Genomic DNA, 27,154 nt, shown 5'->3' with positions numbered 1-27,154 from the left:
CCAATTTCCCCCCATTCATGTACTATCCTTAGACCTTGTGATTTTTAACAAAACTACATAAGCAAAAGCTATGTTAATTTCATTCAAATAAGATATAAGCATATTATAATGGAAAGCAATCGTGAATAAGTAATACCTTGAGATGAATCTTTTTGGCTAGAGTCTGGATAAAGTAAACAAAAAGGGAAAAAGAACAATCTTGCTTGGAAATGTTGGACACGTTCTTGCCAGCTGGAGATAGAAATAAAAAGGTTAGGAACATTTCTGTTTTCTAAAATAGGCCTCCACAGTTAAGCAGGAAAGATGCCACATAATATACTAAGGACCTCTTCAAAGATACAAAATAAAAACTATGTCCTACCTTGGCCCCATTTTGTTTCCTCTATGAAAACTTAAATCTCATACTGTAAACATAAGGAGCTTAACGAAGACATCGTTCTAAGATCTTCTCACCCTGAAAGCTATCCAGGATGCCCCACACCCCAACCAAAACCATTTCATTGGCCCTCTCTCCTGCCCCTCCTAGTGCTGCTATTGATGAGTCCGAACTAGACCGTGCGCTTACCCCCAAACCCCGAGGACCTTCTTACCTTATTCCCTTCTTAATTCCCCCATTGCGGCAAAGGATCTTGCAGTAAAGAATCAGTTGAATTGAAAGTCGACTTATCTTGGTATTATATTCTCATTCAAGCTCCTCTGAGGTCACATACCTACAGTCAACCATACCAACAGCTCCTACATTATCTCCGCATCAGAGAACTACAAAATAAAATGCAAGGGGCTTCCCTGGTGGCACAGTGGTTAAGAATCCACCTGACAATACAGCAGACACGGGTTTGAGCCCTGGTCCGGGAAGATCCCACATGCCCTGGAGCAGCTAAGCCCGTGCGCCACAGCTACCGAAGCCCACGCACCTAGAGCCCGCGCTCTGCAAGGAAGGGTAGCCCCCCACCCTCTGCAACTAGAAAAAGGCTGCGCGCAGCAACGAAGACCCAATGCAGCCAAAAATAAATAAATAAATTTATAAAAAATAAAATGCAAGGAAATGACATGCCTCTCAATAAATCATTTATTTGGGGTCCAATTTTGTCTTCAATATTTCTAGGGCGCTGCGTTTACCCCTCACCCTCCTATCCCTCCCGTCACATCCTCCCGTCACTTTCAGAGCTCGCACCTGGAGACCCATCGGCATGCCACAGGATTCGCCTCAACTTTGGTCCTGCCTCTCCCCTTCGCATTCTCTCGGTGGGACTCACAAGAAGCGTGATGGCACTGGATTTAACCAGAGCGCACGGATGAAAAGAAGCCCACGCCAGCTAAACCCACTAACCACCCTCCAATAAGCGGGGAGGGGCGGCCCAATGCGCGTCTTAATACCCCTGGCCTTTCCGATTGGCTGCTCCGACACGACGTGGTCTGTGATTGGCCACGGCGACTGCCGCAGGGCCCCCGGAGAGAAAGGGTGGGAGCCCTGCGCCTTAAGAGCCCGCCTTTCTCGACAAATAAAGGTCATAGCCGCAGTGTCTGCGGGCGGAGCTAACTTTATCGGGATTCATGCTGTCGCGGGAACACCGACGGTGGAGCCCCACGTAGCAAGAAGATGACCCGAAGTTGCTCGGCAGTGGGCTGCAGCACGCGGGATACCGTGCTGAGCCGAGAGCGCGGCCTCTCCTTCCACCAGTGCGTGAGAGCAGCCTCCGCGCTAATTCCCAGCATGGCCAGGCGGGAGGCAGGGCAGGGTGCGCCGGGGCGGGTGGGGCGCCATGCCATCGGCATGGCGTGGCGTGGCGTGACGTGCGTAGCGTGGGGGCGGGGGAGGGAATTGGGTAACTTTGAGAGCTAATGCTCTTCCTCGTCTTCCTGCTCAGTGTTTGCTTCCGAAGTGCTTGCTTTCTCCATTAGCTTTTAGCAGGGGTTACTCGAAAGGAGTCTTGCTTCCTTTCGGGAGACCGGAAGGGAAGGCAGTTTAGAAGAACTGTTGAAGGCGTGCGCTTTCGTTAGAGTGTGTGGCTTGCTCAGGAGCATGAGTACAGATCAGTTTGTTATGGAACTGAACTGGAGTCCCCCTTCCCACCGCGCAGGAAAGCCACTTTACTGACTCCAGCTTGTAGTGAAGGAGAGTCCAGTGGTGATTGCAGGGTGCCAAGCAAGGAGAATGGGCAGCCGGTGCTGAAAAGTCCTGAACTCCCTGATGGCTTTTAGGACTTTTAAAAGCAACATTTGGGGTGAGGGCTGCAGGTTTTTGGGGTGAGGGCTGCAGGGTGCATGACATTATTCTGATTAAATGGGAGGTGAGGTAACAGTCTGGTGTTTAGAGAATGTGAATCATCGGCCTTAGGGTTCCAGCCAGTCTGCGGTCTAAGTACGTGTGGTCAGCAGGTAGTCACCATCCTCCACCAGGGTGGGGGGTTAGTTTTTTCAGAACTACCCAAAGATATGCCATCAGATTGTTTTGTATATCCCTTGAGGAGGAACTGGGACTCACTGTTGTTCAGGCTATCTGGCTTAACTGCTTCCCCCCTACCCCCCACCCATTCCCTAACTCTCCTAACTTCCCTAATTAGTCATTGCTTGGGTCCGCTCTTTGGAACTCAGGGGAGGCCTAGGAGACTGAAGTTTTTTGTTTTTTGTTTGTTTTTTTGACACGAACTGGGAGACACAGGGCTTTTGTACCCAGGAGGGCCCTGAAGGGGTTAGGAAGATAGCATTTAAATAGGAATAACATGGAAAAATATAAAGGGATGGAAAGTGAAGATGTAATGTAGAAGAGTAGGAAAAGTAGCTTGGAGACAAATTATCTAAAAAAATTTAACATGTCAAGTTAAGGAGTTTCAACTGTATATGGTAGGCGTTTTGTAGTATTGCTTAAGTAGGGCTGCTTCCTCCACCTAAGCTGTTACGATTGTGTCCTTTCTTCTCTGGGATTTGTTTCCATCAGTTAGTTCCTGTCCTCTTTTTATTGTAAATTGCTCTAATGATTACTTGCCTAAAAACACTGAACATGTTCACATTAATTCCACTTTTAAACACAGACACACAGACTCTTGAACCTTTGTGCACCTCTACACTACCCTCCCCTTCCATTTATAACCAAGTTCCTCAAAACAGAAGCATACACCTATTTCCCTAAGTCCTGTTGCCTTTTCACCCTACTGTAGCCAGATGTCTGTCACCACTATAATGAAACAGCACTAACCTGAGGGTCATTGGTAATCTTGCCAAATCTAAGCGCTTGTAAATCTTTCTCTTGACCTCTTTTAACTTTCAGTCATATCGACCACTCCTTGAAACACTCATCTCCCATAGCTGTACTGACACTCTCTACCTCGTTCTCTCCCTTTTCTTTAATTTCTTTCTCAACTTTTTGCTGCCCTGTTTTTCCTGTGCCTTTTTCCTAGTTTCTTTAAATAGGGAAGAACTGGCTTATTGCTTTTATTTGTTTTATATGTTGAGAACCACAGTAAGACCTGCTTAATTTAAAAAAACAAAGTGATGCATTTATTACAGTAGTCTGCTATGATTCTTCCAGCCTGATTTCTTCCCCATTCATTCCATTTTCTAGATTTCTGGAAATGATTTTCCTAAAAATGCAAATTTTATCATGCTGGTTCCCTGAAGGAAGGGTTTTAATCCCTTGGGCTCTTCAGTGCCTACAAGGTAGAGTCCAAGCTCCTCTGTGAATCCTTTCCTCATACACCTCTCTTCCAATCTGAAATATATTTCTATTATTTTATAACACATATGTGCGGAATTAAACACACGGAATCATCTGTCTTCCTGACACCTAGGAAGTTGTAAGGAAGGCAGGAAAGAATAGAGACAGGAAAAGGAGTTAGAATACTATGGTGTTAGTCCTGGTGACAAGGTAATATTGATCTGAAGTAAGGGCTCAGCAAAAAGGTAATCTGGGAAGGAGAGGATTAGTCAACTTGCTGTTGCCTGAAGCCTCCATCTTCAAGCTATGTGATCCTGGAGCTCTTTCCATAAAAAACAAAATAAAACAAAAACAAAAAACCTGAATACATGCCTCTGATATATGGATAGTGATTTATAATAATTTATAAATTTATATATGAAATGATATACTAATATATATTGTGAAACACAAAAATTAGAAGATGGGGCAAAGAGTTATAAAAATGAATTCTAATAATTTCTTCAACTCTCAATAGATGAGTGTAGACTTCTGTGGTGGCCATTGACCTGAAGGATGGATCCAAAGCTTATATAAGGCATACAAGACCTTTTGTGATCTGACTACCTACTATCTATAACTACTCCCAGCTACCTCTGTACTCTCCTTTCAAGCCTCCAAATTAACTTACTTTTCCAAGCTTTATCAGCCAGAAAGTTCCAAGTAATCATTTTATATCTCTGTGTCTTTTGCATCTGCTTGGAGTGGCCACTGTGCATGGCAAACTCCTATTGACACTTCAGCTCTAGCTCAGATATTATGTCCTCTGAAGCCTTTCCCAGCATCCCCAGCACCATCACCAGAGTCGTGAAAGAGGTTGTAAGGACATAAGCAAGGCGCTGTGGTTGAAAAGCCTGAATCAAAATGACTCACAGGTGTGGAAACCGTTACTATGAGAATATTGGTGCTCTGTCAAACACATAAATGGCTAAATACAAAGTGGGACTGGCAAGTTAAAATTTAAAGTGACCCTTCCCTTTTTGTAGGTGTAAAGAGATTAAGAAATTCTATTTATTTCATAACCAAGGAATTATATACATGATCATTTGGAAGAGTTTTTGCCTTAATTGTTGTAATGAATTCTATTTTTAAACTTTTATTTATATGTAACAAACACCTATTACCATCACTAGGAATAAGCAGATGTTAACATGTTTGCTTTTGTTCTGTTTAGAAGAGACTTAAGTTGTAGGTATAGTTGAAGCCTTGCCCCTCAATCATTTCTCTCCCTCTCTAGTGTAACCACAGTAGAATTGGTTTTGTTAGCCACTTTTCTGGAAAATATTTGATGTGCAGGAAACAAGAAGTAAATCTCTGCTAATAGTATAAAAAAGACATAGTCGACAGGAGGAAGAAAATGGATTCTGTATTACAGTGTAAGCCATTTCATGACTGTGTATATGAGATGGTGATTGGTTTGGCATTTTTCTTCTGCCAGAGGTGGCTTTAGACTAGGGAAACATGAATTCCAATTTTAATTGACTATTTACTGGTGGCTAAACTTGGCTGCTCCAGTCTTGGTTTCATCTTCTGTAAAAGGATAAAAACCTGTCTTGCAGAGTTTTTTAAGACCAAAACTAAGTCCTTAAAATATATATATAGCAGAAGGTAAATGCTTTAAAAGTGGTATCAATTGTTAATACCAACTTAATTTTGTCCAGAACTCAAATTAGTCTGTCATGCTGGTTAGACTGCATTATTTACCAACCCTTTTCATGTCTTTTTGCAGATCGGAAATATTTGTTTAATACTTTGGGGCACACCTACAAAGCAGTTTGGGACTAGCTTGATGTAACTACTTCAAGGGCTCCAGGTGGCCCAGGCCCACCCCATGGGCTAAGGGGATTGATAACTGTACTCAGCAGGCATGCCAGTTGGGAAGCTTTGATCAGAGAATCAGGCTGGTAATGTAACTTGGTAGACTAGCCAACTTTTGATGGCCCCTTGCATGGTTAGAGACTACACCCAATCTGGAAATGTGGCCTCACAAACACGTGCCATCAGTTAAGGAAAGAGCCCAGTGAAAAGAGAAAGGTGTGCCTCATCTTTATTGGAAGAATAATTCCCTGTACATTCTCTCTTGATCAAGTAGCGTCATCTTCCTGGAGCAATAAAATAAAAAGTCCCGAAAGTGGAATTAGTTGTTCCTAAGAAAGAACAAACCTTGGATAGTACTTTACCATTTACAAAGTGCTTTTGAACGCATCTGTATCTTCAGGTACTCTTACTATAGCTCTGGAGGAGGCTGAGAGATTGAGAGATGTATCTAATACCACATGGCTGGTAAAAGGGAATTGAGACTTAGAGGTTCTCCAATTCAGTGTTCTTTCTCAAGGTGATTGAGAGAGTATCTCAGAATTAAGTTTTATCATACTGTCATATCATTTCCCTAACAAGTGGCTAAGGAAATTTAAAATTTCACCAGTTTCAGTTCTAACAACTATGTGTTTTAAAGCCTGAGTTAAAATATATAAAAGTCATAGAGCTACCTATAGATCTATCTCCAAAATAAATCAAAGAAGAGGGTGCAGGGAATTCCTGGTAGTCCAGTGGTTAGGAGTCCGTGCTTTCACTGCTGAGGGCCCGGGTTCAGTCACCGGTTGGGGAACTAACATCCCACAAGCCGCGCAGCATGGCCAAAAAAAAAAAAAAGGAAGGAGAAGAGGGGACAGAAAAAACAGTTGTGTGATTTTCATTATATTACTTTCACAAGTTTTTTCCCTCACCCATTGCTGAATATAATCATTTGGCTGGGATTGACAAGTAGAGAAATACAAGATAATTTTTATGTTCAAGTCTAGGAAAAGTGGTCCTTTCGAAACAAAATAGGAAAATTGAGTATAGGAAATGTTTCCTACTGCTTAGTAACAAATTTCCTCAAAATTCAGTGGAAGCATCTATTTTCTTACATAATTTCTGAGGGACAGGAATTGAGGAGTGGATAAGCTGGGTGTTACGGGGTAGCTCATGAGATTGCAGTCATGTTAGCCAAGACTGCAGTCATTTGAAGCCTTGACGGAGGTTGAAGGATCTACTTTCAAAAAGGCTCCCTCACGTGGCCTTTGGCTGGAGAACTCAAGTTTCTTGCCAAGTGGACTCTCCATAGGGCTCCTTATGACATGGCAGGTAACTTCCCCCAGAGAAAAACCATTCAACAGAGAGAGCAAGGACAGATCCTTAGTGCTTTTTATGATCTTGTTTAACGCCCACTATCACGTCTGCTTTTTTATATTCCTTAGAAGCAAATTACTAACCCCAGCCCACACTCAAGGGGAGGGGAATTAGGCTCCACCCCTTGAAAGGAGGAGTACTGAAGAATTTGTGGACATAGTTTAAAATTGACACAGGGCTTCCCTGGTGGCGCAGTGGTTAAGAATCCACCTGCCAGTGCAGGGGACACGGGTTCCATCCCTGGGCCGGGAAGATCCCACATGCCACGGAACAACTAAGCCCGTGCGCCACAACTTCTGAACCTGCGCTCCAGAGCCCGTGAGCCACAACTACTGAAGCCTGAGTGCCTAGAGCCCATGCTCCGCAACAAGAGAAGCTGCCGCAACAAGAGGCCCACACACCGCCACGAAGAGTAGCCCCCGCTCACCGCAACTAGAGAAAGACTGCGCGCAGCAACAAAGACCCCGTGCAGCCAAAAATAAATTAATTAAAAGAAATTGACACAGGAAATGAAAGACACATTAAATTTGAGCAGATTCTGTTAAGTGTAGGCTGTGAAGATAGAATGTGCAGGGTGTTTAATAGAATTGTCCACATACAAATTGAAACATGAGATCACTTAGATATTGAGCTTTTGGATTTAAATTTATTTTATTTCAGTAAATTTAAAAAAGCACGCGGGCTTTCTCTAGTTGCGGCGAGTGGGGGCTACTTTTCGTTGCGGTCGGTGCGCAGGCTTCTCATTGCGGCGGCTTCTCGTTGCGGAGCTCGGGCTCTAGGCGTGCGCGGGCTCAGTAGTTGTTGTGGCTCGCGGGCTTAGTTGCTCCACAGCATGTGGGATCTTCCTGGACCAGGGCTTGAAACTGTGTATCCTGCATTGGCAGGCAGATTCTTAACCACTGCGCCACCAGGGAAGCCCGTGCTTTTGTATTTAAAAAGTCAAAGAACTTTGAAAAATGAAATTAGATCAAGTGAATTAAACTTTAATTAACTGGACTTCATGTTTATGTAAAGCAGTTAAATAATAAATCGGTTTATATAGTAAATACTACTGTAGTATTACTATATTTTCATGTTAATGGAATTTTAATATGATTGCTGTAGATTTCCAACTGATACCATTCAGCGCTCAAAATGGATCAGGGCTGTTAATCGTATGGACCCCAGAAGCAAAAAGATTTGGATTCCAGGACCAGGTGCTATGCTATGTTCCAAACACTTTCAAGAAAGTGACTTTGAGTCATATGGCATAAGAAGAAAGCTGAAAAAAGGAGCTGTGCCTTCTGTTTCTCTATACAAGGTATTTAAATCTAGGTGTAAACAAAATTAAATTTTACAGAGCCTTTAAAAATCAAGACAGCTCACATTATAGCTAGATTTTACAGAGATAAACACAAAACCAAAAACCTAGGTCTTAAAATAAATCCTATAATACACTTTAAATGCCTAGAAAAATAGTTTTTGGTTTTTTAAAAAATATATATGTAATATTAGTAATTGTGCTTTGGAGCTTTTTAAAAAATAAAGTGTATATGGGACTTCCCTGGTGGTCCAGTTGTTAAGACTCTGCTTCCAATGCAGTGGGCACGGGTTCCATCCCTGGTTGGGTAACTAAGATTCTGCATGCCATGTGGTGCAGCCAAAAAAATAAATAAATGAAATGTATAAATGCAAACCATATGTCTAGATATACATAAAGGTTACTAAACTGATCACAAAAGTCAACTAGTAGATATAAACAGCTTTAGAATGCAGGCTTTTGTGTAAGTATGAGACAGTTTTCACGATACTTTGAAATTATCTACCCCCTCCTTTTTTTCGGCTGTCCCCAAAAATGTTATTGATCTTGACCAAAAACATACCTAATTATTAACATTGATGTAGAAAGAGGTATACGGAAAATAGAAGACTTTCTATAAGTCAGTCATCACTATTGGTGTTACAGTCTTATGTTTCTTTTGATTGCTTTTATTTTATCCCAGTCACCAGTATTGGTGTTACATTCTTATGTTTCTTTTGATTATTTTTATTTTATCCTTTTACTCCTTAGCCACATGCTCATATGTGACTCAGTCACTGTCTGCAGTCTGCAAATAGTCATCCAACTGTTCTATCCTTACTCTATCCTCACCTTCCTCTTATTCACTGGAGTCTCCTTCTTTTGGTATTGTTTTATCTTATTCCCTCTTTCAGAAGAATATGGTTGGTGTCAAATCCAAACTCATAAGTTCGAAGAGCTTTCTATTAATTGATTTGTGCATCTCTAACTGCCCTGAATTCTCTTTTTGAACCACATGTACTTACCCACTGTATATATGATAAATTGACTTGCTTTTATGCTTTCATTTAAAATCAATAATAGTTACAATTTATTGGGACCTACAATGGTCCAGGCATTGCACTAGGCGATTTACATAAATTATCTTATTGTATCCTCAAAACAACTCTGTATTATTATCCACATTTTATAAGTGAGAAGATAAAGGATTATAGACGTTAAGTCACAGCTAACAAGTGAGGGGAGCCAGGAGTCTTAATTCCAAAGCCCATGCTCTGTCCTGTGCCTTCCTGTTTGTGCAAATAACTTCCCTGTCCCCTCCATTAAACCATGTTATTACTCCTTCAAAGAACAACTCAAAACTCCTGTGAAACCTTCCCAAATTACCACCACCTTTCTCTAGTTACTTTAATCATTTCAGAAACTTTCAGCATCATGTTACTACTTCTGTATAAAAGCCAAAACAAAAACAAAAACAAAAAAAAGCAAAACTTGTATACGTTGTCCCAGAGATCATATATTCTAAAAAGTCAGAGATTATGACCTTTTCTTTCATAACTAACACTCCACAGCAACCAGGTGAGTGCTTTGTATTCAGTGGTATTTTTATAGATAATCATTGTGTGATAATTTCTAAAATAAACTTCACTTTCTATTTGTGTCATAGGTTCTCCAAGGTGTACACCTTAAAGGTAAAGCAAGACAGAAAATCCTAAAACAGCCACTTCCTGATAATTCTCAAGAGGTTGCTACTGAGGACCATAACTACAGTTTAAAGAGACCTCTCACAATAGGAGCGGAGAAGCTGGCTGAGGTGCAACAGATGCTACAGGTGTCCAAAAAAAGACTTGCTTCTGCAAAAAACTACAGGATGATCAAGAAGAGAAAGGGCTTACGATTAATTGATGCACTTGTAGAAGAGAAGCTCCTTTCAGAGGAAACAGAGTGTCTGCTACGAGCACAATTTTCCGGTATCTTCCCTAATGACCTGTAATATTTACAATGTAGCTCTTAATTTTTCTGAAATATCATTACATATTTATTTTGTGTTGCCAATGGAAATATGCTTTTAGCTGAGAAGTGAAAAGTCTCTAGCATAAGCAAGAAGAATGAAAAATAATCACCAAAATCCCTTTATGATTTTATAATTTTAAAAGTAATATGTTTATTACAGGAGAAGCAAAGAAACGTATAAATAATAAAAATAACACATAATCCTACTACCCAGAAATGCGATCATATGGTTTATACCATATATTGTACTTTTCACTTTTTTAAAAAAAAATTTTTAATTTTTTTAAAATTTATTTATTTATTTATTTATTTATTTTTGGCTGCCTCGGGTCTTAGTTGCAGCACATGGGCTCTTTGTTGCAGCACCCAGGCTTCTCTAGTTGTGGCATGCGGGCTCTCTAATTGTGGTGCGTGGGCTTAGTTGCCCTGTGGCATGTGGGATCTTAGTTCCCCAACCAGGGATCAAACCGGCATCCCCTGCATTGAAGGATGGATTCTTAACCACTGGACCACCAGGGAAGTCCCTACTTTTCACTTTTTATAATCACACACTTTGTCACTGCAAATTCCTTATAAACAATTTTAACTGCTAGATAATTTATCACTAAAGTCTTTTTTTGCAGTGAGTTGAACTGGATAATTTGCAAAATCCCTTTGAGTTTGAAAATTGTGTTGTCTCCGAATTTTTTTCTAAAATACTCTATAGAGTATATATATGTTCGTTGAAAGACTACCTAGTCTTCTTAGTGAACCAGGATATTTGAAGAGGGGCAAAATAAGAATTGCCAACTTACTCTTTGATGAAAGCAGCAGAGATTTTGGATTTGCATTCTGGTAAAAGAAGCATGTCCTTTTCTAGAAAAGAGTAGTTATCTCCAGTGGAAGAGAGTATTTTGTGTTTTTCCAAGAGGGGAATATAGTTTATAAATAGGGGTCTGCACCAGGAACAGAGGATTTTTTTTTCTCTCAATAGTAGGGAAGATTGTTCATTCTGAATAGTTCCCTATCCCCCAAAATATTTCTTGTGTCTAATTTTCACTCAGATAAATGATAACCAGGGAACAAACTAAAATTAATAAATGTCCTCATAATCCAGAGACTTAATTTATCCATTTATTTCATTTTCTTCCTTGTTCCTCTAAAAATCTCCACTCAGGCTGCCAGTGAATAGTAAAACGTAATGACTCAAGTTGACACATTTTTCGTCCCTCTTTCTAGTGAAATGATCCAAGATGAACAGGATAAATTGGTTAACGGTCTCTAAGATTGGATAGTAACCTCTGAACAAACTCAGTTAAAATGTAACTGGGGCTTCCCTGGTGGCGCAGTGGTTGAGAGTCTGCCTGTCAATTCAGGGGACACGGGTTCGAGCCCTGGTCCGGGAGGATCCCACATGCCGCGGAGCAACTGGGCCCGTGAGTCACAACTACTGAGCCTGCGCGTCTGGAGCCTGTGCTCCACAACAAGAGAGGCTGCGACAGTGAGAGGCCCGCGCACCGCGATGAAGAGTGGCCCCCGCTTGCCACAACTAGAGAAAGTCCTTGCATAGAAACGAAGACCCAACACAGTCAAAAATAAATAAATAAATTTATTAAAAAAAAAAAATGTAACTGTATTTGAATTTTGGTGCTTAGCATATTTTATATCCAAATGCTATGATCTATGCCTGAAAATGTTACTGTACACATTTTTCATCACAAAGAATAAATTTATTTTAACAGATTTTAAGTGGGAGTTGTATAACTGGAGAGAAACAGCCGAGTACTCCACAGAAATGAAGCAATTTGCGTGTACACTCTACTTGTGCAGTAGCAAAGTCTATGATTATGTAAGAAAGATTCTTAAACTGCCTCATTCTTCTATCCTCAGAACGTAAGTGAATTACTTTCTAGATATTAAATAAAATAAACATTTTGTTCTTTCACTGTAGTTTATACATTAATGCTGTTAGTATTCGTACTCTCCTTTTGTCCACTTTCTCTTTTTAAAAACTTCTAGGTGGTATTTACATATTATCACAGTCGATATTTCACCCACAGAATGAAGACATATAGGCTGACAAATTTTTTTGCATCTTTCAGATGGTAGAGACACTCTGGGTGGTAAAATCTAAATCTTGAAATATTGGAATTTCTCAGACACTTCAGTAGTTTTAATATGTGTCTAATCTAGAAAATCGAGAACAATTGATTGGTATCTAGATTGATACCATTGGTTTGAGGCAGAGATCAAAAATCTGAATTTTTCATAAGCAGTGTAGTTGGTGCCAATGCAGGCTGTCCAGAAACCAGATTATGAAAAGTAATTTTTTAGAATTTGTGGTCAAAATACATAGCCATATTTATATTCTCTTAGTGGGAAGCAAATAACACAGTGACTTTATAGTAATGCCTTATAAATTTAATACTCAATTTTTACTGTTTTTTTCATCACGGGTTTTACAGATTCTTTTATTTTTATTTATTTACTTATTTGACTTAAATGACAGAAATGTATTGCCTCACAGTTCTGGAAGTTAGAAGTCCAAAATCAAGGTGCTGGCAGGGTTAGTTCCTTCTGAGGGCTGTGAAGTAAGGGTCTGTTCCATGCCTCTCTCCTTGGCCTGTAGATGGTAGTCTTCTCCCTGTGTTTCTTCACATAGTCTTCCATTATCCATGTATGTTTCTGTGTCCAAATTTCCTCTTTTTATGAGGACACAAGTCATGTTGGATTAGGGTGTGCCCTAATGGCCTCATTTTAACTCGATTACCTCTGTAAAGACCCTATCTCCAAATAAGATCACACTCTGAGGTACTGGAGGTTAGGACTATGATATATCTTTTTTGAGGGACACAGGTCAACCCATACCAGTCACTTTCCGGCTGCCCAAGCCTCCCGTTACCCGGAGACTTCTTCCTGTGGCTCACTGAGCTTCTGTGATGTGATGTGGCTGCTGCTGAACTCTGCGGCTCATCTCCTGCCTCTCTCCCTGCCCTCTCAGAGTCCATGTTCCTAGTGTAAGGCGTTTCTTGCTGCTTCCTTACCTTGGAGACTTACTAAGTCCATCTGCCTGAAATGCCCATTCTCCCTGTTAGTCCAGGAGATGGGTCCTCATCCTTCAGGCTCAGATTAGATATCACATCCTTTCTGAAGCCCGGCCTGCCATTCTTCCGATTCTGGACTAGGTGCCCTCTTGCGCGCACAATGTGGAACTGAATCTTAGTACTTAACACTGTCTTCCCCACTAGACTGTGAGCTGCCCAAGTATGAGGTCTGTGTCTGGTTCTTTGTTACACCTCCTGCCCTGGAGGGGTGCCTGGAACACAATGGTCTCTTGATAAGTATTTGCGGAATGAAAGAATGCCTGGATGGTTGTTGAGGATTTTGAACAGATGTAAGGAAGAATTGCAGTGGACCTCAAATCGCTGTCTAAAGAGCAGCACTTCATTTAATCCACTGCTATCGGGGCAGAGGCCGCGCAGGAACGGCAGGAGCCTTCTCTCCTGGAAGGTGCTTCTTGGTTTCTTATCGCTTCAACTTTAAAACAGACTCACAGGGGCTCTGAGCTGGAGAAACTCCTAGAGATCATGTAGTCCAACCCCCTCATCTTAAAGAAGGGGGAAACTGAGGTTAGGTGGGAGGAAGGACCTTGATTATTATGAGGGGTTTTTTTTCCCACTTGGGGGAAACCTCTTCTTTTTTTTTTAATTTTTATTTATTTATTTATTTATTTATTTTTGGCTGTGTTGGGTCTTCGTTTCTGTGCGAAGGCTTTCTCTAGTTGCGGTGAGCGGGGGCCACTCTTCATCGCGGTGCGCGGGCCTCTCACTGTCGCGGCCTCTCTTGTCGTGGAGCACAGGCTCCAGACGCGCAGGCTCAGCAATTGTGGCTCACGGGCCTAGTCACTCCGCGGTATGTGGGATCTTCCCAGACCAGGGCTCAAACCCATGTCCCCAGCATTGGCAGGCAGATTCTCAACCACTGCGCCACCAGGGAAGCCCTCTTCTTTTAAATTGAGATGTAATTGACACATAACATTATGTTAGTTTCAGGTATACAGTGTAATTGTGTGTTTGATATTTGCATTCGATATTTGTATATATTGCAAAATGACCACCAAGGTAAGTCTAGTTAATATCCATCACACACAGTTACAAATTTTTTGTGTCTGTGATGAGAACTTTTAAGATCTACTCTCCTAGCAACGTTCAGATATAGGTACAGTATTATCAACTATAGTCACCATGATGTACATCACATGCCCTTTAAAAAAAAATGAGTGAGAATTTTCCTCCACACATACTATTAACATAATACTACTACTAACAAATTTAGAAATGAGAGAAAAAGGGAGGAAAATTCATTAATTGTTCCTCTAGGTTATATTTAAACAATTACTATTAACATAGGGAATTTTCTTCCAGTCTTTTTTCTGTGCTTAGATTTACTAGTTTTTTGTATAGTTATGATCTTGAATAGCTGCAGAATATCAGGCAGTCGTACCCTACTTAAGTTTGGTATTCTCCAACTATTGGACATTTATATTGCTTTTATTTTTTGGTTGTAACTGCTATTTTATATATTGAGATGAACATTTGTGTATAGGCTGATTCACTCTCTTCCATATGTGATTTTATCATTTAGGCCAGATATTACACTTATTTATAAATGTCTACTTTCTGGTAAGCAGGAGACATTTTTATAGACACTATGTTGCTATCACTTCCACACGTTTTTTTAGTCAAGTCCTCTGCTTTGCACTGGTTTTAAAGCATTAGTTACTGATTTTATGCTATGGTTTATGTGAGACATTCCATACGACTTCTCATCTCCCCCCGCCCCCCGCCCCCCATGGTTTTCTTCATTTCTATAGTTCTGCATCAACTCCTGAATTAAGTCTTCTCTGGTAATTCCAGCTCACACTGATCTTTTTTCTCTTCACGTCATTTTTCATTTTGTAACCTTTGCCGTGTCATTATTTCGATTTACAATTTTAGTACTCAAAGGGTTGCTTATTTCTTTGGATGCTTCATCTGAAACTGTTACCTTGTTTAATGTGATAGTAATACATGCTTAGTATAAAACATTGAAACAATATGTAAGTATATAAATACCAGAAAGTGAAAAATATTTATAATACTTCCATTCCCCTAATCCCACAAAATAACCGCTGTTAGCAGTTCGGTATGTATTCTCCCAGACTTTTAAAAAAAAAACTATCCATCACCCAAATTTTGTTTTAATGGCCATCTATTATTCCAATATATTAGAAATACCTAGATTTTATACTGAGAAATCTGAATGGTCAAAAATTTTTATTTGATTACATTTCCCTTCATTTCCCCCATTTATATCTCTTTTCAACACATCTGTGCTTAAGTATTAGATCTCTAATCATATTGAATATTCATTTATTCAGTAAACATTTATTGATCAGGAGCAGCCAGTGAGACAGGAGGAAAACCAGGAGATTGTGATGGCCTAGAAGCCAAGTGTAGAAAGTATTTCAAGGAGATAGATAGTATTGCACTGTGTCAAATGCTGCTGGAGATCAAGTAAGATGAGAACAGTCAATTGACCATTGGATTTTGCAAGATGGAGACGTCAGTGATGACCTTGATAAAAGCAGTTGCAGTGCAGGGATGGAGAGATAAGCCTGGCTGAAGTGGAATCAAGAGATACTGGAAGGCAAAGAAGCAGAGACAGTGATTATGGACTCTCAGGGAGTTTTGCTATGAAAGAAGAAGAGAACTGTGTCCATAAGTGGAAGGAACATAAACGGAGGGGAGGATATTTGATGAGATAGCAGATGCTGCACCTTGTTTGCCTGCTCATGGGAGTGATCTAGTGCAGATAAAACCAGTGATGCACAACAGAAAGGATAACTGCAGGAGGGCAACATCCAACGCTGCTGTGGAGGGAGGTCTGGCCTTAATTAGGAGCAGGGACAAATCATGCGTCAAAACAGGAAAAAGAGATACAGATGCAGCAGGTTAACAGCTTTGGTGGTAAGAAAATGAGTTTTTATCAAATTGCTTCTATTTTCTCAGTGACATAAAGTTAATAGCTAAGAGTTGGGGAAGGAAGCATTAGAAGTTTGGGAGAAAGGAGAAAATATGAATAGTTGTTTTTCCCCTCCATGATAATGGAGAAACAGTTGTATGGATGACAGACCAAGCCAGACTTACATTTTAAAAAACCCTTGATTCAGTTAGATAGGTACCTCACTCACTCATTTCTAACCACTATTTCTTCAGTTCTTAGCAACTATCAGTCACCTCTCTAATTTTCTCTGTACTGATGTTGGATCCTTTTTCAATTCTCCCTTGAATTCTTCATGTCCAGAACCTTCCCACAGCTGTGCTTCATATAATTCCAGAGCTTTGGATCTTTAAGGTAGTTTGTTTTCACAACTCCTTTGAAATAATGTCATAGCACCCTCAGCTTTCCTAATTATAATAGTGGTACATTTAGTATGATCTTAGTAGATCTTTTCTGTTTCTAATTTAATTTTCTATTTTGGTATTCATTGCAGTTTAGTAAATTAGCTCCCTGTATAGGTGAGTTGATGTGAGAGCTTCAGAAATAACCAAGACAGTGGGAGGAGCTAATAGTCTTAAAGAAGAACGCCCAGCTCAGCATTATGGCTCTTTAGCACAATATTTTTCCTAAGCAGAGCTTTAAGCTACCCAAGTGACTCCCTATAATTATTCCATAACTAAGCTAATGTTTAATTTAAAATATGTTGATGAGTATGTCAATTATAATTGGTATAAACTTTCTGAAGGACAGTTTGGGAATGTGGATTATATTTAAATTGACTCACTCAATTATGTGCACCTGCAGCCCAAAACTTCTTTAAAAGTTGAGTTCATTTATTCTAGTACATGCATAAGTAAATTTACCTCTGCATCCTACTCCTAGGAATTGCATAAATGACATAGATATGTATACGTGTATGTGTGCCCACAAACACACATCGTGGTGCTCTTTGTATTGTTTAAAAAATAGAAACAACCTAAGTGTCCTTCAGTACAGGTTGGTTCAATTATTTATGCTTTAGTTTTACTGTGTGTACACTTAAAATATTGCTGTAGGTCAGTAGTTAAGAACATGCAAAAGCATGTCTATAACATTACTATAGTAAAGAAAAATAGGTTCAGTATAATTTTTGAAAATTATATCTAGTTATGTATACATAAAGAGATCTAGTTATGTATACATAAAGAGATCTGGAAGAATGTCCCTGAAATATTAAGTGATTTTTAAAAAATATCTATTTATTTATTTATTTTTATTGGAGTGTAGTTGATTTACAATGCTATATTGTTTCAGGTGTACAGGAAGGTGATTTATGTATACATATATGTATTCTTTTGGGGATTCTTTTCCATTATCGGTTATTACAAGATATTGAATATAGTTCCTATGCTATACAATAGGCCCTTGTTGTTTCTCTATTTTATATATGGTGGTGTGTATCTGCTAATCCCAAATTCCTAATTTATCCCTCTAGGCCCCCCCCCCCCCCCGCCCCGTGCCACCCCCTTTGGTAATGCGCTTGTTTTCTATGTCTGTGAGTCTATTTTTGTTTTGTAAATAAGTTATGTATTAACAGTGATTTTTACTTTTTTGCACTTGGATGTGTCATTTTATACAATCAGAAAAAGTTTTGTTTCATTTTGAGTGGGGGAAAAAAGTTGGTTTGAGAGAGAAATCAGTCACTTCCCTACAACACTAAAAACTTGGTTTGAGTATTTCTACTCTCAGTTTTAAAAACTTAAAAAAAAAATCAACAAGTCCACATATTTTTCTGCCTGAGAAACATCATTCTAGTAGTTGTGGACATTAAGATACCATTTAAATTTTCATTTAAAAAGCAAGCTCACCAGAACATAAGCTTTTTTTAACCTATTTAAACTAGAACTTTTTTACCTAGAAGCATTAAGTAGTTTCATTAGATACTTACTGCACATGTAACACATTTAGCATCTTTAGTGTTCATTTGAGAATCCTACTGCAAAAGAATAAATTTTAAACAACTGATTAAAATTTGGTGACACACTTGAAAAGGCTTTTCAACATACTGGTGGGCTGTAGCACCCTGGTGGAGAGCCACTATTCTGTTTTCTCATTGTCTTATTATTTTGCCCTATTTTTAAATATAAACAACTGATTAATACTTTTGTCTCCTAAATAGTCAGAGTATGTCTTTTGCATTCTGTAACTGTGTCTTTCAAATCTGTTAGTGCATCTTGAAATCAATTTAGTGGGTCATAAGTGGCATTAAATTTTGTATATACATTTATATACACACATATATTTGTACCTGGCATATAGTAAGGGTAAATTCTGTTCATGAAACTTCTTGGTTGCAGCAAAATATTTGGAAAGCCCTGTCCTGAAATACGTCTGGAAGTACATTAAAATTTCAGTTAAATAGAGATGGCTGTCCAGGAAGAAACCTTGGCAGCCTGGAATATAGCCCCCAAATCAGAAATTCAACCTCAAAAAAAAAAAAAGTCATTTGAGTTATAAAAGTAAACTTCAGTGAAGATGAACACTTCAGTCTACCTCAGAATGCATTTAGTCTTATTTTAGACAATTATTAAACCTAGCTACTTCCTTTCCTGATCTATAACAAATTAGAAAGTGTAAATTAGAACTGAGTGAAAAGAATTCTGTTAGTGACAGACGCTAACAGAAATAGGAAAGAATAATCAGCAGTTTGGGAAGGTCAAAGAAATACTATGAAAGAACTCCTAAGATAAAGATAATAGTGTAGGTACTTTGGATAGGCGCAAACAGATGCAGACACTCTATTGCCCCAAAGGGCATAATTTGAAGAGCAGTGAGAAAAAGCCCCGAACAAGGGCCTCAGGAAAGCTGGTTTTCACATTTGTGCGTGACTAGCAGCACAATGTGGGCCAGGCAACTTAACCTCTCCCTCTTCCTCCCAGTTTCCTAATCTATAAAATGGGGTAGATGTACTAGCTGTTCTCACTTTCCTTCCCCCTCAACAGTTTTCTCATCTCAGTGAATGTACAGGTAAGACTGGTTTATGATCTAAATTACAAACACATCAATGAGAACAAACTGGGTAAGAAGTGAGTAAGAAGTCAAAAATTTTGTGGTACGTTTGCATCTTCAATTGCTATTCTGTGTTTCTAAGTTTCTCTATTATCTTACTATTTTATCATAACTGTGAATATATGCTTGAAACGTTGGTAGAATTTGGCTACTATACTTGGCTTTATTTCAGCAGGGATTTGAGGCTACTTTAGTGGAAAAGGCCATTTAAGGCATTTTCCCTTTTTTAATTTCTTCGTTTGTGTTTTATGTTTTTCATTTTTTACGTTTTCTAGATGGCTGTCCAAATGCAAACCCGGTCCAGGTTTCAGCAGCAACGTTTTTTCTTTCCTTCAACGAAAAGTAGAGAATGGAGACCAGCTATATCAATATTGTTCACTGATAATAACAGATGTATCTCTCAAGCAGCAACTTCAGTGGGACCCCAGCAGTCACCATTTGCTAGGGTTTATGGACTTTGGTCTTGGCAAACTTGATGCTGATGAAACGCCACTTGCCTCAGAAACTGTTTTGCTCATGGCAGTGGGTATTTCTGGTCACTGGAGGACACCTCTTGGTTATTTTTTTGTAAACAGGGCGTCTGGGTATTTGCAAGCCCAGCTGCTTCGTCTGACGATTGGCAAACTGAGTGACATAGGGATCACAGTTCTAGCTGTCACGTCTGATGCTACAGCTCACAGTGTTCAGATGGCAAAAGCACTGGGGATACATCTTGACGGAGACAACATGAAGTGTACATTTCAGCATCCTTCATCTTCTAGTCAACAGATTGCGTACTTCTTTGATTCTTGCCACTTGCTTAGATTAATCAGAAATGCATTTCAGAATTTTCAGAGCATTCGGTTCATTAATGGCACAGCACACTGGCAGCACGTTGTGGAGTTAGCAGCACTAGAGGAACAGGAATTGTCAAATATGGAGAGAATCCCAAGAAAACTTGCAAATTTGAAGAACCACATACTGAAAATGAATTGTGCCGCCCAACTCTTCAGTGAGAGCGTGGCCAGCGCGTTAGAATGTTTACTGTCACTAGGCCTGCCTCCTTTTCAAAACTGTATTGGTACCGTCCAGTTCTTACGCTTAATTAACAATCTGTTTGACATTTTTAATAGTAGGAACTATTATGGAAAGGGACTGAAAGGACCTCTCTTACCCGAAACTTTTAATAAAATCAACCATGTGTTAATTGAAGCCAAGACTATTTTTGTTACGTTATCTGACACTAGCAATAATCAAATAATTAAAGGTAAGCGAAAACTGGGATTCCTGGGATTTTTGCTTAATGCTGAGAGCTTAAAATGGCTCTACCAAAATTATGTTTCCCCCAAAGTCATGCCTTTTCCATATCTTCTGACTTACAAATTCAGTCAAGATCATCTGGAATTATTTCTAAAGATGCTTAGAAAGGTATTGGTAACCAGTTCTAACCCTACCTGCATGGCATTCCAGAAAGCTTACCATAATTTGGAGACCAGATACAGATTACAAGATGAGGTTTTTCTAAGTGAAGTAAGCATCCTTGACATTTCAGTTGCTCGAAGGACGGACTTGGCCCTTTGGGCAGTTCAGCGTCAGTACGGTATCAGCGTTATAAAGACTCTTTTTCGCAAAGAGGATATTTGCCAAGACTGGTCTGACTGTTCGCTAAGTGAGGCATTACTAGACCTGTCAGATCATAGGCAAAATCTTACCTGTTGTGCTGGTTATATTGCAAATAAGTTATCAGCTCTTTTAACATGTGAGGACTGCATCAGTGCACTATATGCATCAGATCTAAAATCCTCTAAAATTGGATCCCTGTTATGTGTTAAAAAGGAAAATGGCTTGCATTTCCCTTCAGAAGGTTTGTGCCGAGTCATAGATATTTGTGAGCGAGTTGTAAGAACCCATTCAAGAATGGCAGTTTATGAACTACTACTTCCTAAACAGAGGGAATTTTATCTTCAGCAAAAAATATTACATGAGCTTTCCGGGCATATTTATCTTTTTGTAGATTTAGATAAGCATCTCTTTGATGGAGAAGTGTGTGCCATCAATCACTTTGTAAAGTTACTAAAGGACATAATAATCTGTTTCTTAAAGATCAGAGCTAAAGGTGTAACTCAGTACCCTCTAAAACACCATTCAGAAAGAACTGAAACGAAAACTTTGTCAAGGAAACACTGGTCATCTTTACAGAATTACAAATGTTCAAGTTTTGCTAATACCAATAAATACAGGCATTTGCTAAGGAATGATGGCTATCTGTTCAAATGAAGGACCTAAAATATATTAAAATTTTTATTAAAAATAATTGGTCAACATTTACTTTAAAATTCAACTTACTATATTTTACAAATTGACCATTCTGCAGAGTGGACAAGTTTGTGGTTCTGACTTAGGAATTTCTATCATGCATATTATCACATCTGCTCGGACTTTGGTGGGGCTTGCAAGCATTTCAGAGTTACCCAAAATGTAGAAAGCAGTAAGTCAGTCAGTAGGAACAGACTAGCCAACAGGTGCTGTCTTCGAATTTACTGTTATACGACTGAGTAATTTGACTGGACATACTTCGAAAACAAGGGAGAATAATGACGAGGAGTCACCAAAACATTGACCCTTTTTATAAAGACTACATTCCCTAAAAGAGCTTTGGTTTACAGCTCTTAAGAATGTTAACACTAAAAGAAAAATGAAAAACAAAGAAAATAGAATGCCTATCAAACCTTGAATATAATCTTTACTTACACATGAAAATTAGGCTAAATTAAACATCAAACACCACAAAAATCCTTTTGCTGGGGTACCCTAAAATAGAAATAATTATGCTTTATCAGGCAGAAGGTAAACACGAGCCATGAGATGATTCCTTGTGCTGCAACCAAGCTGGGACATGTTTTCTGGGGAATGCATAGGAGATGTAATTTTCACAGTCCATTGTCTCTGGACTTCAAAATACTACTTTGGAGTAATAGAGTGGATACTTAACTCGACTCCTGTCGGAGGAGGCCAGTGCTCACCAGAGAATGAAAAGCAGCCCTTATTTCAACTTCTCTTTCTGAAGAGGAAAATAATGAAACATATTTTCAGCGTTGAATAATGGCATTTCATAGCATGTGATGAATAAATTGGAAAAAGATGGTCCGTTGAGTCAATGAGAGTGAAAAAATTTGTCTTAATTACATGATGATTTTTTTCCAGAAATTTAGCTTAAATAATCTGAAGATGGAAGCATACTAAGAACAATGTTCTCCATTCTCTCATACCCAGATCTGAAACGATAAATAGAAAAACATTTGTTTCACAAATGGGAGTATTTTAATGGAAAAAGAAGAAATAAGCACATTATTCACCTGTGTATGTAAAATATCTACTCTTATTGTCATTGAGTGAATGTTCACAAAGTACAGTTAATATGAAAACTTAAAGTTGTAAAAGATTAATGAGTAGGTGAAAGTTGAGTTTTATTAGTTGAAATCCCCCTTAGTGTATTTTGATATATTTCTGCTGGTTCTACCTCAAACAAAGGCTTCAATTCTGAAATGTAACCAGAGTTGTACTGTACTACATTTTATAAGGGGCTATCGCTGAGAAGTCTAAATATTGTGGTTTTTGTTTCGTTTGCAATAGAATGAGTTTCGATGCACCGGGATAAATCTTATTTAAAGGAAGCCTGTTTATAGATCACCACCTTTATCTTATTGCTTATATAAATCCAAGTTTTGTACTTGATCTTTACTTAAAACTAGGTTCATATCTGTAGTGTCTTATGTTCTTTGCTGTTACATTTCACTCATGTCCTATATATTCTGTAATTTCTTAAAATAGTGTTTTACGCTATTTAAGTGCTGGATAAATTGGACAAACCTTGAAGACAAGAATCTTTCCATCACTGCCAGTAGCACAGTTAATTGCTCTTGCCCTAGTGAAGTGGTCCAGGTCTGATGTCAGATTTACTTGATATGATATGCTTGACAGTGAAATTTTTTAAATAAATTATTTGTTCATATTTGATTAGGGTAATTTAGTTTACAATTTCTACTCAGCACCCTTGTTCTTTTTTTTTTTCCCCTTTGGAGAAAACAAACATTCCTTTCAGAAATTTATTCTTCTTACTTTCAACAAATAGTGCTGGATATGCACACGCAAAGATGTTAACTCTAAACGGAACGAAGACCCAAATGTAAGAGGTAAAACTGTAAAACTCTCAGAATAAAATAGAGTATATCTTGGAGACTTGGATTAGGCAATAGTTTCTTAGATATGACACCAAAAGCACAAGCAAAGCAAAATAAATTGTACTGCAGCAAAATTAAAAACTTGTGCTTCAAAGGACACCATCAAGAAAGTGAAAGACAACACACAGAAAATTTTTGCAAATCATATATCTGATAAAGGACTTGAATCTAGAGTATACAAAGAACTCAATAATAAAAGACAAATAACCCTATTTTTTAAATGGGTAAAAAATATGAATAGTTATTCTTCAAAGGAGATACACAAATGGCCTGTAATACATGAAGATGTGCTCAACAAAATTAGCCGTCTGGGAAATGCAAAACCACGACAGTGAGATGTCACATCACACCCACTAGGATGGCTATAATAAAAACGACAGGTAACAAGTGTTGGCAAGAATGTTGATAAACTGGAATCCTCATACAATGTTGGTGGGAGTGCACACTTTGGAAGACAGCCTGGCAGTTCTTCAAAAGGTTAGTTAAATGTAGAATTGCCGTGTGACCCAGCAGCTCTACCAATGGGCATATACCCAAGAGAAATGTACAAATTTCATAGCAGCATTATAATAGCTAAAAAATGTCCAACTGATGAATGGGTGAATAAAAAATGTGTTGTACCCATTCAGTGGGTCACATGGTAAGTGTATGTTTTACTTTATAACACACTGCCTGAACTGTTTTTTTGCAAAGTGATGTACCGTGCAGTACTTCAACCAGTTATGTATGAAAAGTTCTAGTTCTTCTACTTCCTCCCTAGCTTTTGGTATCGTCAGGGTTTTGTTTTGAATTAGCCATTCTAATGGGTGTGCAGTGATATGTCATTGTGGCTTTCATTTCCATTTTTCTAATGACTAATGATGCTGAACATCTTTTCATAGGCTTATGTGCCATTCACAGTCTTCTTAGGTGAAATGTCTGTTCAAGTCTTTTCCCCATATTTTAGGGAAGGTTGGTTGTTTTCTTATTGAATGTTAGTTATATATTCTGGATACAAGTGCATTATCAAATGAGTCTTGCAAATACCTTCTCCCAGTCTGTGGCTTTTTAAATTTTTTTACTGAGGTGTATGTAGTTGATGTACAGTATTAGTTTCAGGTGTACAACGTAGTTCACAATTTTTAAAGGTTATAATGTGGCTTTTACTTTTTCAGTGTTTTGAAGAACAGACATTAGTTTTGATAAGTCTAATTTATTGACATTTTTTTCTTTTAGGGATCATACTTCTTAGTTTCATATCTAAGAAACCTTTGTCTAAACCAAGGTCACAGATTTTTCTTCGTGTGTTTTCTTGTAGGTATTTTGCAGTTTTAGGTTTTGCATTTAGGTTATGATCTATTTTCAGTTGATTTTGGTGTGTGGTGTAAGTTCATATTTTCACATATTGATGGTATCCCAGCACCATTTGTTAAAGGGCTATTCTTTTCCAGTGAAATGCCTTTGATCCCTTGTCAAAAATTGACCACATAAATATGAATCTATTTCTGGGCTATTCTGTTCCCTTGATCCATGGATCTTTCATCAATACCACATTATCTTGATTAGCCTTATATAAGGCTTGAAGTCAGGTAGGAATCCTCCAACTTTGTTCTTTTTAAAAAAATGTCTGGCTATTCTAGTACCTTTCCATATAAATTTTATAATCAGCTTGTTTTTACAAAAATTCCTGCTGGGATTTTGACTGGAGTTATGTTGAATCTATAGATTAATTTGGGGAGAAATGATATCTTAATAACATTTAATGTTCCAATCCATGAATATGATAATATGTGTATATTTTTGAAGGTCGTCTTTGATTTTTTTAAATCAGTGTTTTTCTACATTTCACATACAGATCTTATACATATTTTTGTACAGTTCATGTTTTGTGGTGCTACTATAAATGCTAATTTTAGAATTTCAGTTTCTAAGTGTTCATTGCTACTACATAGAAATACACTTTTGCATACTAATGTTGCTAAACTCACTTATTAGTTCTGGTACCTATTTATTAAGATCCTTTGACTTTCCTATATAGGCAATCACATCACACCATCCACAAATAGTGTCATATTTATTCATTCCCAATCTATAGTTTTTGTTAAAAAAAAAAGAAATTTATTGTACAGTGACCTCAGACACAACGTTTTAGAGGAGGGTTTTGTTCCCAATCTTAGGGGGAAGCATTCAGTCTTCACTATTCATATGATGTTAGCTGTAGGCTTTTTTGGTTGAGGATCCCTTCTATTCCTAATTTGCTGAAGAGTTTTTTTTTTTTTTTTTTTTAATCATAAATGGGTGTTGAATTTTGTCAGATGATTTTCTGCACCTTTTTGGAAAAAAAACTTTTTGAGATATAATTTACATACCACAGTATTCACCCTTTTAAAGCATATAATCCAGTAGTAGTTGGTATATTCAAAAGGTTTTCTGCAATTTTTGAGATGCTCATGTAGTTTTTGTTTTGTATGCTGACACACTGAACTACATGGATTTCTTTGAATGTTGGGTCAACTTTTTATTTCTGGGATAAACCCAACCTAATCATGATGTATTTTTTTTTTTTTACATATTGCCAGATTTCATTTACTAATATACTAAATTACAGAGTTACATTAAAGTCTGTGGCTTTAAACATTACCCTGCATATACCCTTATGGCTTTTGAATAAACTAAAAATGCCTTAAATGCTTTCATAAAACAATTTTAAAATAAAATTTTAATTAAAGCCTTTATATCTTAACATTTTATAAAATCACTTGGATTATAAAAAGCTCACATTTGGTCTATAGATAAGGACAAAATGTGCATTAAAGAAGCCCTAACAAGGAAAAAACAAGTCCTAAGTTATTTACATAATGAAAAATGACTACAATAGTAAAGGCTTTCTAGCTGGTTGGCTTCCCTCTCCTTTGGGCTGCTGCTTCAGAATTCCTTTATAAAACACATAAGGGATGCAATATGATCACAGGGCTGGAGGTCCTGGTTTGAAGCTGCATTTACATAAGAAGCATTCATTTTCTTAGCTATTTGTGTTATAAAACAATAAAAATAGAAAACTTTTCTAAAGGTATTTTTATTCACATTTTACATAAGACTGAGAAAATGTCAGTTGTCCATATCAAAGAATGGGGAAGCCAAAACAGTAGTCTCTCCCCCAAGGTCACTGTTCCACTTGTTTTTTTTTTACCTGTAACATTGTTTCTGTTTCCCATAATAGTCCAGAGGTAAGACCTACAGGTTGCTTTTAGTGCTTGAGAGAAAAGGACACTAAGAAAGGGCTCATCATAAGAACATCAAACATTAAGAGAAAAGAGTTTCTGCCCTTAAAAGAAACAGTGGAAAAAAGACAAGACATATTCTCATTTCAAAGCAATTTATGTTAATGATAACTGGGCAAAATGATAGATTTATTTTGTAGTTGTGTGCTTTCAGAAGTCACGTCAAATTTACTTAATATCAGATATTTTAAAAGGTTTCTTACATCTTAAATGGTTAAAAGTGGTGTTATTAAAGAAAAAATGCAAACCCTTTTTTTACAGAATAGTATAAATGTTTATTTTCTGTATGATTTACTTTGCTGTCCTGTTTTTACAATATAGAAAAGTGTATTCTTTGAATAGCTCTAGTAAATATAAATTTAATCTTTCTACTTTGGGATGTAAATAGAGCTAAAAAATTATATACCCAACCCTCCCCAAATAGTCTTTTAAAATTGTTGAATTAATG

The 27,154-nt window shown here is 38.0% G+C and overlaps 1 protein-coding gene across 1 annotated transcript; it reads left to right on the top strand.

Moving 5' to 3' along the window:
* Window positions 1–1,506: 1,506 nt before the first annotated feature.
* THAP9 (THAP domain containing 9) lies at window positions 1,507–21,482 on the top strand. The gene is made up of 5 exons (XM_068542735.1): window positions 1,507–1,680; window positions 7,970–8,165; window positions 9,811–10,114; window positions 11,879–12,029; window positions 19,502–21,482. The coding sequence occupies exons 1-5, from the start codon at window positions 1,601–1,603 to the stop codon at window positions 21,480–21,482; spliced, it is 2,712 nt and encodes a 903-aa protein (XP_068398836.1). The 5' UTR covers window positions 1,507–1,600.
* The last annotated feature ends 5,672 nt before the right edge of the window (window positions 21,483–27,154 follow it).

Source organism: Eschrichtius robustus, chromosome 4 (genome assembly GCF_028021215.1).
Source record: "Eschrichtius robustus isolate mEscRob2 chromosome 4, mEscRob2.pri, whole genome shotgun sequence".
NCBI lineage: Eukaryota > Metazoa > Chordata > Mammalia > Artiodactyla > Eschrichtiidae > Eschrichtius > Eschrichtius robustus.
This window is presented reverse-complemented; position numbering and strand designations above follow the sequence as displayed.

Coding starts and splice junctions, on each gene's coding strand:
- THAP9 (XM_068542735.1), top strand. CDS start 1,601: ATGACCCGAAGTTGCTCGGCAGTGGGCTGCAGCACGCGGGATACCGTG. Junction 8,166..9,810: donor CTTCTGTTTCTCTATACAAG/GTATTTAAATCT, acceptor TTTGTGTCATAG/GTTCTCCAAGGTGTACACCT. Junction 10,115..11,878: donor GCTACGAGCACAATTTTCCG/GTATCTTCCCTA, acceptor TTATTTTAACAG/ATTTTAAGTGGGAGTTGTAT.